General features: G+C 51.8%; 1 protein-coding gene across 1 annotated transcript in view; it reads left to right on the forward strand.

Moving 5' to 3' along the window:
• MYO7B (myosin VIIB) overlaps window positions 1–14,818 on the forward strand; it is a 78,660-nt gene that overhangs the window by 11,273 nt on the left and 52,569 nt on the right. The window contains 8 exon segments of the mRNA XM_030916471.1: window positions 3,403–3,545; window positions 6,324–6,437; window positions 7,838–7,991; window positions 10,464–10,540; window positions 11,592–11,711; window positions 12,005–12,147; window positions 13,813–14,023; window positions 14,462–14,597. Of these exon segments, the coding sequence (XP_030772331.1) occupies window positions 3,403–3,545; window positions 6,324–6,437; window positions 7,838–7,991; window positions 10,464–10,540; window positions 11,592–11,711; window positions 12,005–12,147; window positions 13,813–14,023; window positions 14,462–14,597 (1,098 nt within the window).

Genomic DNA, 14,818 nt, shown 5'->3' on the forward strand with positions numbered 1-14,818 from the left:
TAGTCACCCCGTCTTCCCGACCCCTTCCCTGGCAACTACCTGATTTGTCTTTCCCCTGGCCCCCTTCACAGTTTTGTCTTTTCCAGAATGTCATAGAAGTAAAATCACAGGGTTTGTAGCCTTTTGTGTCTGGTTACCTTGGCTATTTGGGATTCTTCCTTGTTGCTGCCTGCATCAGTGATTCGTTCCTTTTTAATACTGAGTAGAATTCCATTGCGTGGAGGTACCACAGCTTCTCCACTGGTTTAGGACATCTGGGTTGTTTATCGTTTTCAGCTACTAGGAGGAAAACCTGCATAAACATTCACATACAGGTTTTTGGGTGCACATAGGTCTTTCCCTTGGATAAATATGCAGGAGTGAAACTGTTGGCTCAAAAGGCAAGTGGGCCATTTTACTTTGTCAGAAACTTCCGAAATGTTTTCCAAAGTGGTCGCAGCATTTTGCTCTCTCACCAGCAGAGCAGGAACATTCTGGTTGTCCTGTGACCCCACCAGCACCTGGCACGGTGAAGGACATGGTCTGCCCTCTGATATGTGTGGAGCACGCTTGTAACTCCCATGGCCCTGACGACAAAGGATGTTAGCGTCTTTCCGCATGCTTACCTCCCCTCTGTATATCTGCTTGGGTGAAGTGTCGGTTCAGATCTTTTGCCTATTCTTTCATATTCTTTAATTGGTCTATTTTCTTTTTTTTTTTTTTTTTGAGACGGAGTCTCGCTCTGTCGCCCAGGCTGGAGTGCAGTGGCCGGATCTCAGCTCACTGCAAGCTCCGCCTCCCGGGTTCACGCCATTCTCCTGCCTCAGCCTCCTGATTAGCTGGGACTACAGGCGCTCGCCACCTCGCCCGGCTAGTTTTTTGTATTTTTTAGTAGAGACGGGGTTTCACCATGTTAGCCAGGATGGTCTCGATCTCCTGACCTCGTGATCCGCCCGCCTTGGCCTCCCAAAGTGCTGGGATTACAGGCTTGAGCCACCACGCCCGGCCTAATTGGTCTATTTTCTTACTAATGAGTTATTTTTGCTTGTTTGTTTTCTGTTTTTTTGAGACAGAGTTTCGCTCTTGTTGCCCAGGCTGGAATACAATAGCACGATCTCGGCTCACTGCAACCTCCGCCTACTGGGTTCAAGCAATTCTCCTGCCTCAGCCTCCCGAGTAGCTGGAATTATAGGCATGAGACACCACGCCCGGCTAATTTTGTATTTTTAGTAGAGACGGGGTTTCTCCATGTTAGTCAGGCTGGTCTTGAACTCCCGACCTCAGGTGATCTGCCTGCCTCGGCCTCCCAAAGTGCTGGGATTACAGGCGTGAGCCACCGTGCCTGGCCACTAGTGAGTTTTAAGAGTTCTTTATGTGTTCTGGATACAAGTCCTTTCTAAGACAGGTGTTACATCTTGTATTGTGTCCGAGTTTGTGGCCTGTCTTTTCATTCTCTAGACAGTGTCTTTTGCAGGGCAGAAGTTTTAAATTTTTAAAGTTCAATTTGTCCTCTTTTTTCTCCTATGGGTCATTTTTTTTGTGTTGTATCTAAGAAATCTTTGCTTAACCCAGAGATTTTCTCCCATGTTTTTCCTATATGTTTTGCAGTTTTAGATCTTATATTTAGGTTGATGATCCAGTTTATGATTTACATTTGTGATCTGATATTTTTCTGTGGTGCAAAGTACACAGCACAGAAAAAAAGACTTTTGGCTGGGCGTGATGGCTTACGCCAGTAATCCCAGAACTTTGGGGGGCTGAGGCAGTCAGATCGCTTGAGCTCAGGAGTTCAAGACCAGCCTGGCCAACATGGGGAAACCCCGTCTCTACTAAAAATACAAAAATTAGCTGAGCATGGTGGCGTGCGCCTGTAATCCCAGCTACTCGGGGGGCTGCGGCAGGAGAATTGCTTGAACCCCAGAGGCAAAGTTTGCAGGGAGCCGAGATGGCACCACTGCACTCCAGCCTGGGCGACAGAGTGAGACTGTCTCAAAAGATAAAAGAAAAAAAGACTTTTCTGTCTTTCCTTCCTTCTTTCTTTCTCACCTTCTTTTCACCTTCCTTCCTTTCTTTTTCTCTTTCTCTCTCTTTTTTTTTTGTTTTGCATGTAGATACTCTATTGTTCCAGTCTTATTTGTCAAAAAGACTATTTTTTCTCTATCGACTTACCTTTGCACCCCTGTCTAAAATCAATTGACCATCTGTGTAAGGGACTGTTCCTGGATTCTCTATTCCCTTCAATTCCTCTCTCTGTCTATCCTTTCACCAGTGCTACAGTGTCTTGATTTCTGTAGCTTTATAGGAATTGGTGCAAGCAGATAGCATGTGCCCTCCAATTTTGTTCTTCTTTTTCAAACTTGGCTATTCTAGATCATTTACCTTTCCATATATAGTACATTTTAAGATCGGCCTGTCAGTTAGCACAAAAAAAGAAAAAACTGCCTGCATCAGATTCTTTCTTGAAGAGACACCCGACCAGTCACCCCCACAATGGCCACACTGGGCTCAATAAGCTAAATAGGTTTCATAACTGTGGCACTTCTCAGAGGCTCTGCCATGCATTGAGATTCCTTGAGAAAGAGAGACAGGGTGCTGTGTTTCTTAAACCTACTTCCCCAAGGAACCGTCTTCCTCTGTTTCATGGGACTATGCTAGATGCTGGTATTCTGAAACTGCATCCTAACCATTAATGGGCCATAAAATCAGTCTTCTAGAACAAATCAAATTATCATAGAATAGAAACACCCCAGCACATCACTCTTCATAAGAACTAGGACTGAGTATTTTGTTCTAACTTTGTGTGTGCAAGTGGACATGTGTATATACTAGGATGTAATGCAAAATATCTTCCTTACTGTGGATCACATCAGAAGAGCTTGCAGAAACAGCTTTACAAAAAACACTTTGTCCTGATCTGACTGCCTCCGTGTGTCCTGGCCTTGACATACTGTTGCTACTCCCCATGCCAGCTTGGCCTCTCCATATCAGCCTCAGCCCCGCAGCCTGAGCCATCTTTCTAAGCTGCGAATCTGCTCCCACACTCTCTCAGAAGCTTTACTGCCTCCCTTATCACTGCAGAATGATTGCCCAACTTCTGAGACTGGCATTTAAGGCTCTGTGCCACCTGGCCCTACCTACTAACTAGTTCTGTCTACCTTCCACTGCTTTCCTCCTGTATCCCACACTCCGACAAAAATTCTGCGTCTGCAAGTGCACTTCATGCTTTCTGACCGCCGAGGTTTTCCCCGAGGTTTTTGTCTTCCTCTTAGCGGGCACTTGGCTGCCATCACTGTCTGGTGCAGCCGTGCACATTCTTCAGTTCGAGCTTGGCCACCTCCTCTGAGAAGCCCTCTTAGATGATCCCACTGAAATTACATTTTCTGCTGTCTGATGTCATCATGGCCATCGCCTGCTTACCTTCAGCCTTTGGAAACGCCAAGACAATCCGCAATGACAACTCAAGCCGCTTTGGGAAGTACATTGACATCTATTTTAACCCCAGCGGGGTGATCGAGGGCGCACGCATCGAGCAGTTTCTCCTGGAGAAGTCCCGGGTCTGCCGGCAGGTGAGGCCTCCACCTGCCCAGGTCGGGAGCTGAGGGAATGGGGGAGGTTTCCAAGAGGGGCCCCCTTTCACCACTCTCACCTCTCCTCCCCTCTTCCCCAGGGGCCCTCCCAGAACCCACAGGCCTCACTGGATAATGAGGGCTCTTCCCCAGTATTTCAGGACAGCAAATGATAGAAATTTTTCCATTTTGAGCGGGGCCTCAGTGGCACATGCCTCTAATCCCAGCACTTATGGTAGGCCAAGGCAGGTGGATTACTTGAGGCCAGGAGTTCGAGATCAGCCTGGCCAACGTGGCAAAACCCTGTCTCTACAAAAAAATACGAAAAAAAAAAATTAGCTAGGCAGTGGCACACACCTGTAATCCCAGCTACTTGGGAGGCTGAGCCATGAGAACTGCTTGAGCCTAGGAGGCAAAAGTTGCAGTGAGCTGAGATTGCACCACTGCACTCCCACCTGGGCAACAGAGCGAGACTCTGTCTCAAAAAAAAAAAAAAAAGAATTTTCTCCATTTTGAATTTTCCATTCATATAAATTTATTCTTTCTTTGGTGCCTACCATTCCTCATCTCTACTAGAATTAATTCTGAGACTAGGCTAGTTAGGTGGGCTGTATCTTCAGATGTGTTAGGGGCCATGGCGGAAAGACACAGGTGACAGTATCCCAAATGCCACGTGGCCAGGAAGTACAGAGGCACGTGTCCTGTGTTGTTACACCAGGCCCTGTGCTCAGGGGGCCCCTTGCTTGGTTTCAGGCTCTGCTATTGCCTCCTTGAAATTGTTACTAGCTTTTGAGCAAGAGGGCCCCTGGCTTCCTTTTACACTGGGTGATCATGGAGCCAGTCCCGATGGCAGGGATCCCAACACGTGGCACCCACAACAGAAGAATTAATGCACCTGTGTGTGTGTGTGGGGAGGTGCTCTCGTATGACGGCATAACCCCTAACACATACATGTGTGCAAATGAGCACACATACAAAGAGGGGGTCCAGAGGGGAGAAGGCCACCAACAGAGGGGCTGTGACTGTGTGAGAGGGACACATGCCTCAGCACTGTGGCAAGCTGAGAAGGAAGGTCACATTTAGTGACCCCCCCCAACCTGGTGCTATACTTTTCCTCTTTTATCTCATTTGACCTTTACAACCATGAGAGATAGGACTCTTTATCCCTATTGTACAGATGAGAAAACTGAGTCCAGATAAGTTAGGTCCCTTGTCCAGGGCCACAGAGCCAGCACATGGCAGAGTCTCCCTGCCCTGTCCAGAATCCCCTACCTCTTGATACAGTGGTTGCTGAATTCATAGAACTTGTCACCCAAAATGGTACCCCAAAATGGGCAGGAAATTTCTAAAGCAGGTGAGAAACAAGCCCTGCCCAAGAAAAGAGAGAGATTTAAAAATTATGGCATATCTATACTACAGAGGAAGCGGTCTGTCTGCGTTGATGTGAAGGATCACCAAGAGATATGTTTAGGTGAAAAAAAAGGAAGTTGCAGAACCATAAATATGTTTTGTGTAAAAAAGAAAGAAAGAAGGAAAGAAAGAAAGAAAGAGAGAAAGAGAGAGAGAAAAAAGAAAGAAAGAGAAAGAAAGAAAGAAAAAAAGAAAGAAAGAAAGAAAGAAAGAAAGAAAGAAAGAAAGAAAGAAAGAAAGAAAGAAAGAAAGAAAGAAAGAAAGAGAAGACAACTATTTATAGATATGCTATAAGTAAATGTTTTTTAAAAAATGTCTAGGTTCTGGGGTGGGGAGGAGGGGATTTAAGGAAGGGGAAGGCAGGGTGGAAAGGAGCTCTCATCTTTTTGTTTTTTGAGACAGGGTCTCACTCTGTCACCCAGGTTGGAGTGCAGGGGTACAATCTCAGCTCACCCCCGCCTCTGTCTCCTGGGCTCATGTGATCCTCCCATCTCAGCCTTTTGAGCAGCTGAGACTAGAGGTGTTCGCCACCATGTCCAGCTAATTTTCTTATTTTATGTAGAGATGAGGTCTCACTATATTGCCCAGGCTGCTCTCAAACTCCTGAGCTCAAGTAATCCTCCCGCCTTGGCCTCCCAAAACTGCTGGGATTACAGCCCAAATGAAACTCCCATCTTTTAACACTATTGTATATGCTTCAGATTGTTTGATTTTTATGAGAATGCATTTATAAATAGTGTTTCAAAAAATATGGAAGGCACCCTAGGCAACATGGCAAAACCCCATCCCTACAAAAAATACAAAACTTAGCTGGGCGTGGTGGTGTGTGCCTGTGATCTTAGCTACTTGGTAGGCTGAGGTGGGAGGATGGCTTGAATCCAGGATTTCGAGGCTGCAGTGGGCTGAGATTGCACCACTGCACTCTAGCTTGGGTAACAGGGCAAGACTTTCTCTCGGAAAAAAACAAAAAAAAATGCCGAAGGCCTAGGGAGCCCTGTGGCTGTCAGATCTCTCATGGGCCACTAAGTGCCTGTGAAGACTGTGGGACTATAAGAGAGCCCTGACTCTGTGCCATCACTCCTGGCCTGGGAACTTTGGACACAGCAGTGTCAGGGCTTCGAGGAGAAGTCAAAATGCAGGGAAATGCCTGGCAGAGAGGAGTTCTCAGGGCAGGGATGAGACAGCTGCGGAGGCCCAGGATAGGGACAGCAACCAAGCCAGGCTGGACCTGGGTCAGTGCCAGAGCTGCTCCTGGCTGAGAGACTTGGAGCGGAGGCCAGGGCTGGGCTGGACAGAGGCAGTCTAAGGCCCTGAGGCCTCAGGGGAATGGCCCACGGATCTGTCTGGAACGCCCTCTCTCCCTCCCAGGCCCCTGAGGAGCGAAACTACCATATCTTCTACTGCATGCTCATGGGGATGAGTGTTGAAGACAAGCAGCTGCTGAGCCTGGGCACGCCCTCCGAGTACCACTACCTGACCATGGTGAGCTGCCCACCTGCCGCCTCCCAGTAGCCAATGGAAGGGAGGAAAAAGAGCTGGTGCTGCTTCACCCTCCGTGACAGCTGCAGAGAAGCCCAATGCTGGCCAGGCCCCTGAGGCAGGGCTGGTTCTCTTTCCCTCTCCTCGCCAGCTCCTCTGTGCTGGGAATCACCTTGTCTGCGTGTCTCCCGCTTCCCATCACATGTACCCCATGCCCCAGGCTGGACCTCATCTTCCTTTGGTCCCCACTGGATGACAGGCTCCCGGTGCCCAGTGGGCCACAGGGAGTTGCCCACATGCCTCCTGTTCCTGATTTCACTCCAATGGTCTGTCCTTGCAGGCCCCCTAAAACGCAAGCCCCGAGCCCCAGGAAAGCAAAGCCCTTCTTGTGCTCGCAGCTGCACCTGCCACCTAGGACAGGGCAGCACCACAGCCATCGCTCATTAGCTGAGGTGCCCTGGCCATCAGGGGAACTGCACCTCCTGGTTTATTGACCACGGAGTGGACTCAGAAGCATTCTGCCTCTGGGATCTCTCCCATGCAACCCTTTCTCCTGGGTCCACTGCTCCAATGCCTTCACCAGCCCTTGCCTGGACTTCATGGGCCCCCCTTACCAATCTTGACCTCTAATCTGTCACCCACCCTGCAGCCAAGGCACTCTTCCTGTAGGAAGGTTTGCACCATGCTTTGGATGGCACTGCTGCAGTGACCCCTGTGACCTGTAGGGTAGAAGTCCAAACTCCTCGGCGTGGTTTCCAAGTCCCTCCAGGATCTGCCCCTCTGCCGACCTCTCCCTTCTCAACACCCACCCCAGCCTCCCTGCAGCCCTGTCCCTACCTCCCCACCTCGTGGCCTTGCTCCCATCATACTCTACCTAAACTGCCCTCTTCCTCAGAGTCAGTGGGGCCAGCTTTGCACCTCCTCCAGGAAGCCTTTCTCCACCTCTTGATAAGGCTGGCCCCAGCCCCTGTGGTCTGGGCACCTATAACAGGCAAATGGCCATGGCACGGTCACTGGCTCCCTGCCTGCTCCCCTGGATGCCCAGCACAGGGCCTGGCCCATGGCGAGCCTTGGAAAGCGTTTCTTAAAGGCACAAACCCACAGTGTCCCCCAGAGAGACAAGGCAGGCTTGAGTAGGGACGAACGACAAATAGAGGAAGAAGTGTGAGTTGGCCAAGGTCACGCAGTGGCCAGATGCTGGTGCTGGCTGCAAGGCCCGATCATGCTGTGGCTACTGTGTCATGATTCTCCCTCTGAAAAGAATTGTATGTGGTTTCTGAGCGTGGACCCTGCCCGGTCCACCCAGTGCCTGTGAAGTGCAAGTGTCTCAGCCTTGCCTGGCCCCAGGATGGAGGCGGTGGGGCAGGGGGTGGCCCCATTAGCTGAGGCTCCCTGTCCCGCAGGGGAACTGCACTTCCTGTGAGAGGCTCAACGACGCCAAGGACTATGCCCACATCCGCTCGGCCATGAAGATCCTCCATTTCTCCGACTCCGAGAGCTGGGACCTCAGCAAGCTGCTGGCTGCCATTCTCCACCTGGGGAACGTGGGGTTCATGGGTAATGCCGGTTCTGCCCCAACTGCACCCTTGGGAAGGGAGGGGGCAGGGGACAGGAGCAGGAAGGCATCTCTAGGGGTTCTCACAGGAAGGGTCCTGTGGTCCAACCAAGGCCTGGAAAAATACATCTAAAAAATTCAGCTGTGATTTTGGAGGCCTCGTGAGGTGAAGGGGAAAATGTCAAAGCTTAAGGTTCTCCACAGGTGGAGACTGTGGCCAATCATCCCCCACTGTTAGCTGGGACCCCAAAGGGCTTCCCCCTTAAGGTTCAGGTAAGCCAGAGTAAACAAATCCATGCATGAACTTGCAAACCAGGTTGTGAGCATGGGGCGGTCTGGGGATTAAGGTGTCCTGACCCGTGAACACCCCCAAGCACCTAACGGAAGTTACTGACAGTCCTCGCTGGAAGAAAACACCAGCAGGTTAGATTACAAATGATTCCTGCAGGTAGTTTTTCAAACACAACATCCAGCATGAAGCCAGGAAGAGATAGGAACAAGGAAATGAGATCCTATGAACAAGAACCGGCAGAAATAATAAACAGTAGAAATCGATCCACAAAGGTTTCAAAGTTGGAATTATTAGACACAGACTAGAGAAGTTCTGCTTACTTTGCTCAAGAAAAGGAGCAGCCAAGCTTGAAAATTTAGACAGCAAATGAGAAACTTTGAAGACATTACAGATTTGTAAACGAACCACATAGAAATTCTGTTCTAAAATAAAAAAATACGATAACCAAAATGAAGAACCCAACGGATGGTTTAAGGGATTCTGTGCCTGTCTAGGAGAGGAAATGTGTGAGCTGGAGGGAAAGTCAAGAGAAACTGTGAGTATGGCATGGAGAGAACAAAGGCGGGAAATGTCAGAGAGAAGGTGGAGACTGGGAGGACGCTGTGGGCAGAGGGAGCACACCTTTCATCGGAGTCCTAAAGGAAAGGAGAGAGAAAGGGGCACAGGCAATATTTGAAGAGATTAGGGCTGGTTCTAGAATTAAGGAGAGACCATTCACAAAGCAATGGGAAGGGAAAGACTTTTCCAGAATCTGTTCTGGAGCAATGGGGTGTCCTGTATAGAAAACAAGAGCTTGGGCCACCATCTCACACCAGGTGAGAACACTGGCTCCAGGCGAGCTGCAGCTGGGCTGATCTGTCATCTATCAGCCAGACTGTACATTTCAGCCAGGGAAAGGTGGGTGCTAACCAGCGGTGGGCACCGGGGCATGGGACAGCATCAGAAACACGACACTGAGGAAGTGAAGCAGGCACAAGAGAACGCAGACAGATCCACTAACATAACATTTGTTTGTTTGCTTGTTTTTGAGACAGGGTCTTGCTTTGTTGTCCAGGCTGGAGTGCAGTGGTGGGACCTCAGCTCACTGGAACCTCCGCCTCCCGGGTTCAAGTGATTCTTTCAACTCAGCCTCCTGAGTAGCTGGGATTACAGGGACCCGTCACCACAGCCTGGCTAATTTTTGTATTTTTAGTAGAGATGGGGTTTCACCATATTGGTCAGGCTGGTCTTGAACTCCTGACCTCAGGTGATCCTCCTGTCTTGGCCTCCCAGAGTGCTGGGATTACAGGCGTGAACCACCACAACAGGCCCACTAACATAACATTTACAAGCAGGCACATTAAACGCTGTTTAGGGACTCTATGTAGGGAATAAAAAGATAAATAAAAAGCTAGAAAGGTTGAAGTTGGGAGGGTGCTTGCCTCCGGAGGAGAGGGACACAGTCTCAGCCTGCGAGGACCTCGGAGGGCTGTGGGTGCTGGCAGAGCCTAGACTTGGCTTTAGCAGTGGTTCCATGGTGCTGACTTTATTCTTTACAACACAGCTTTGTGTTTTATGCACTTCTTTATCTGTATATTTTATGTCACAATTTTTTTCAGTTTAAAAAAGAAAAAAAGCAAAAACAAAGAGACCCAAAGTTTCCATCCCCCACCAGCCTGGCATGTCCTAAGCTGGAAATGGTTGAAGAGGAGGAACCGGAAGCTGGGAGGCCAGTCAGGGGACGGTTGCAGTAGAGCAGGGCCTGGCTTACAGCTGGAGCTCCATTAGTGCTTTGCTTCCTGTGACTGAATGAGTGATGAAATGTTCGGGTTTCTACACCCAGCAGCATGGATTGAGGGGCCTGATGGCTCATCTCTTCAGCGCCAGTGTCTGCTGTGTTTCCCAAGTCAGACTTCTCCCTCCAAATAGGCCCACCTTTCTTCAAACTTCCCTTCGACACAGGGCCCTGGTCCCCTCAAGAGGAAGTGGTCTGCCAGGTTCACCAACAGCTAAGGTGTGAATGACCCATGGTCACGGGGCCGTTGGCTCCCTAAAAGAGAGGACCCTGGGACAGGCTGTGGCTCACGCCGGGGCAGCTGTTCTCCTGAGTGGATCTGGGGCTACCGTGGGCCCGGGCCTGTTGGGACCTGGCTCCATCGCTCCAGGCTGCTTTCCCACTCAGGACTCCTGATTCTCTCTCTAGCTTCGGTCTTCGAGAACCTGGATGCCTCAGAGGTGATGGAGACGCCTGCCTTTCCCACTGTGATGAAGTTACTGGAGGTAGGGCTGCTATGTCCACAGCTTCCATTTTGGTGGGTGGCCCCAGAGGTCTGGGTAGACAGACCCCTGACACCTGATTCTCATAACCCTACCCAGGCCCCCACCCCTCTCCCAAAAACCCCTCCCTTCTGTATGCTGCAGGTGCCTGAGGGCGGGCGCAGAGTGGGGCAGTGCCACACAGAGCAGCGGATTGGCCAGTTTGGCTTTAACGAATGTTCCCTCCCTTTCCCCACATCCCCTCCTGGTTGTCGATGGCCCTGTCTCAGCGTCCTCGCCCTCCGCCCTGTCCAGTCCCTAGGCTCCCCACTCAGACCCCAACGTACCCATCAGACCAGCCCTGCCCTGTGCCCTCACCCCGCAGGGCTTCTCCCGGGCTTCCACTATTCTGGGAGACTGGAATGTGAGTCCGGGGTCCATCCGTTTAGCCTTCCTGGTTGTTTCCCAGGCCAAATGCAGCCTCAGCTTAAAGGAAGGGCAGCAGGCCCTGAGTGAGGGGCTACCTCTGCAATGGGGACATGGCAGCGCCCCATGTCACCCCCACTGACAGTTCTGGTGGAAAATTAATAGAATCAGGAGCAAGAAATAAATACATAAAGCAAGCAATCACATTAGGTACATTTCGCTATTAACAGTCTTCTTTTGGTTCGAGGGCACTCAGAAACTCTGAGTTTTGTCAGCTCCAGTGGAGGGCTGGCCCAGCACACTGACGTGCTCCTTTAGACTCTCAGCCTTCAGGCAGGATTGATTTCAGCAGGGACATGCCTGAGGTCTGGCCTCAAAGCCCTCCCTCACCCTGGTTTTCCAAGGCCAGCCTGGGGGAGCCAGCCCCTTTCTCAGCACCCGGGAGACCCACTAAGGGCTTGGCCCACCAAGCTGGAGAATCCTTCCCTAACAGCTCCCAGGGCCCTGGCCCTGGTCTCGGGCACCGCCCACCCTCAGGTGGGCATAGGCGCTTGATCATGAGAGGGAACAAGACTTGGCAGAAGCAGGTCAGAGTGCTGGGCCAGGGACTGCTCCACGGGTGCGACACAGCCCCCACCTGCCTCCCCAGGTGCAGCACCAGGAGCTCCGGGACTGTCTGACCAAGCACACCATCCTCATCCGAGGGGAGTTCGTCACCAGGCCCCTGAACATCGTCCAGGCTGCTGACCGGAGGGACGCCTTTGTCAAGGTACAGAGCTGAGACAGCAGGGCTCACATGGCCATCTGTTGACCATGGCTCTGCTCCTTGCTGTGCTGGTGGAGGGCAGGATGAAGCAGAGGGCCCTGGGCAGGTCCCCACTCTGCCAGTCACCTGCCTGGTGACCACGGACTCCTCAGCCTCTTGGGCCCGGGTTTCCTGCCTTTGAAGGAGGGATAACATCTGCAGTAGGTCCAAGACATTTGGCCTCTCCAGGTGAACTTGGAGTTGACCTCCTCCTGAGCCTCCAAGCCCAGGATTCTCCCACCCCTGTGTCTCTCCAGGGCATCTATAGGCACCTCTTCCTGTGGATTGTCAAGAAGATCAATGCCGCCATCTTCACACCACCAGCTCAGGACCCCAAAAATGTGCGGAGGGCCATCGGCCTCCTGGACATATTTGGCTTTGAAAATTTCCAGAACAATAGGTATGAAGATCTCAGATCCCAGCCCCACTGCTTCCAGAAAACAGAAGATAAGCCAGTTCCTCTCGAAGGGGGCAAGTTGGAGGGGAGCCATCACCCTGCACCCAGGCCTGGCAAGTCCCAACAGGTCTGCATGCTCTGCATGGGGTGGCTGCTGTGCCCTGCCATCTAGAGAAGGCTGTACAGCTAAAAGCTGTCCCTGAGAGCCAGGCTGACGCCCGGCATTTGTCACGCCTCTTGGACCACCTGCTCTCCTCATGAGCCACAGTGGATTACCACACGAGGTCGGGGTTGAAACAGAAATCAGTAACATGGATTCATCTGCATCTGGCTGGTTTATCATCTTAGGTAGTGGGGGAAGCTAGATGCATTTGTAGACCATCCCTGACTTTTTAGTTTGTGGGGTAAGGCAAGGCAGGACTCCTCTGACCTGGTGTCCCAGTGTCCTGGCACCCCAGACTAGAAGCTGGAGAGCTGTAACCAGGAGGCAGGTCAGAAAATAGCTGCCAGGTGTGACTGTGATGAAGGCTGGGGGTCGGATAGACAAAGGTGGTGAGGGGACCAGGCGACAGAGCCAGGCCAGGCCAGGCCAGGTGATGCTCAGCGGTACTATCACCAGCAAGAGGAGTCCCATGAAGACTGGGATAAGCAGGCTGGCAACACTGGCTTTGCAATTTAGCTTACCTGAGCCAGCTCATTGAAAGGGCTTGATGAGACAGAGACCGGGCCACTGGCTCCAGGAAGCAGAGGCCTCTGCGCCCTGTCTGAGGAGCCAGGGGGCTAGCCTGACCTTGCATGCCCCTGCCCAAGGCTTGTCTCCAAGTGAGGTCTGATCTGGGAGTGATTTAGAAGGCCCCCCTTGGACAGCCAGGATTGTCAAGACACAAGCCATTCCACATACAAGCACGCTGGGATCTCAGCCCTCCCAGGGCCAGCCGGGGGTGCAAGGCAGGGACTTGCTCACTGCAGTCACGTGGGAGAGGCAGGGCTGGCAGAACTTAGCCCAATGCCCTCTCTAACGCATAGAGAGCTCAAGTATGAGTCAGATCATTGGCATCTGGCCCTGGGAGGGACAGGTGTTGAAGATAGCATGGGCCAGACTTTGGCAACTGATGGGAACTGGACAGGAGGGACAGAGATGGAAACTCCTCAGTTTCTGACTTGAGCCGGCGGTGGTAGGTGGAGGGGCCATTTCCCAAGGCAGGGAATGCAGGAGGAAGTGCAGGTTGGAGGATCTGGGAACGGAGGCAGTAGGGCGTATGCCTGGTTGATGCAGGGGGGCCCGGCAGTCAATGCTGGGTCTCCGGAAGCTCATCTCCATACCAAGGCTCATGGGTGGGGCTGCTAGTGTGCACTCAGACCGCAAGAATTGTTTCAGTGTCAGGTGGGGAGGCCTGGCAGAGGACCCGGCAGGCGGCTGTGAGAAGCCAAAGGCGAGGACTTGATGATATGCTGAGCCTCCTCGTTTCTCTTTTTGCCGTGGGGTGGAGAAAGTGACGGTGATGGAGGCAGTCAGAGGAGACAGGGTGTGCAGGAATGAGTGTGCATCTGTGGACATATCTGTATGCGGCTGTGTGCAGATGGCTGGTGATCCTATGGCTCCAGCCTGCTGCAGCGGGGACTCAGCTGGCCCCGCTCCACCCCTGGGCAGTGACCTTGCCTTCACAGCTTCGAGCAACTCTGCATCAACTTCGCCAACGAGCACCTGCAGCAGTTCTTTGTGCAGCACGTGTTCACCATGGAGCAGGAGGAGTACCGCTCGGAGAACATCTCCTGGGATTATATCCACTACACCGACAATCGGCCCACCCTGGACCTGCTGGCCCTCAAGCCCATGAGCATCATCTCCCTCCTGGACGAAGAGAGCCGCTTCCCACAGGTGTGTGTTCTGCCGACCTTCTGGTGGAGGCCCTGCGATGGGTCTCCTGTTGGAGGCTGGGAAACTCCACTTGGGTGGGCCGCTTGTTCTGAGAGTTACTGAAACCTCTGCCAGCAATAAGCAAAAGAGCCCCAGCCTAACCAGACAGACCCTCCTCTCCAAGGCCCACTTCTCCGACTGCTGGGGTCCTCAGACAATAGTTCAGAGAGTGGAGCAGAAGAGCTGCTCATGGAGGGTGGCAGACCCAGCCTCTGCTCCCAGCTCAGCCCTCACTCTGCAACAAATCACTGATCCCTGGCCATTAGTTTCCTGTCTATACAGAGGCCCTCAATCATTCTGAGCCCAGATTGCTTTGCCTCCATGAGGAAGCCCTGGAGCCTGACCTCCCCATGGCTGGACTCTGGGACCTCAGCACATAGGGTGTCTGGGTTCTTCCAGGGGACAGATCTCACCATGCTGCAAAAACTGAACAGTGTCCACGCCAACAACCAGGCCTTCCTACAGCCCAAGAACATGTACGATGCAAGATTTGGCATTGCCCATTTTGCCGGCGAGGTGTACTACCAAGTAGAAGGTGGGTGCAGCTCCTCTCCTGCCCCTTCCAAATCTGGACCGGGTTCCAGGGAGACCATGGAAAGCAGGCTCAGAGGACGAGGCTATTTTGCAGCTCTAGCAGTGGGGCAGAGGGATGAGTAGTATGGCTTCTACTGGAGAAAGAAAATGGAATGGACCAGGCATGTTTTTCTTTGTTTTTGGTAATAACTCTATTGAGATAGAATTCACATACCATGTTAT

Source organism: Rhinopithecus roxellana, chromosome 14 (genome assembly GCF_007565055.1).
Source record: "Rhinopithecus roxellana isolate Shanxi Qingling chromosome 14, ASM756505v1, whole genome shotgun sequence".
NCBI classification, from domain to species: domain Eukaryota; kingdom Metazoa; phylum Chordata; class Mammalia; order Primates; family Cercopithecidae; genus Rhinopithecus; species Rhinopithecus roxellana.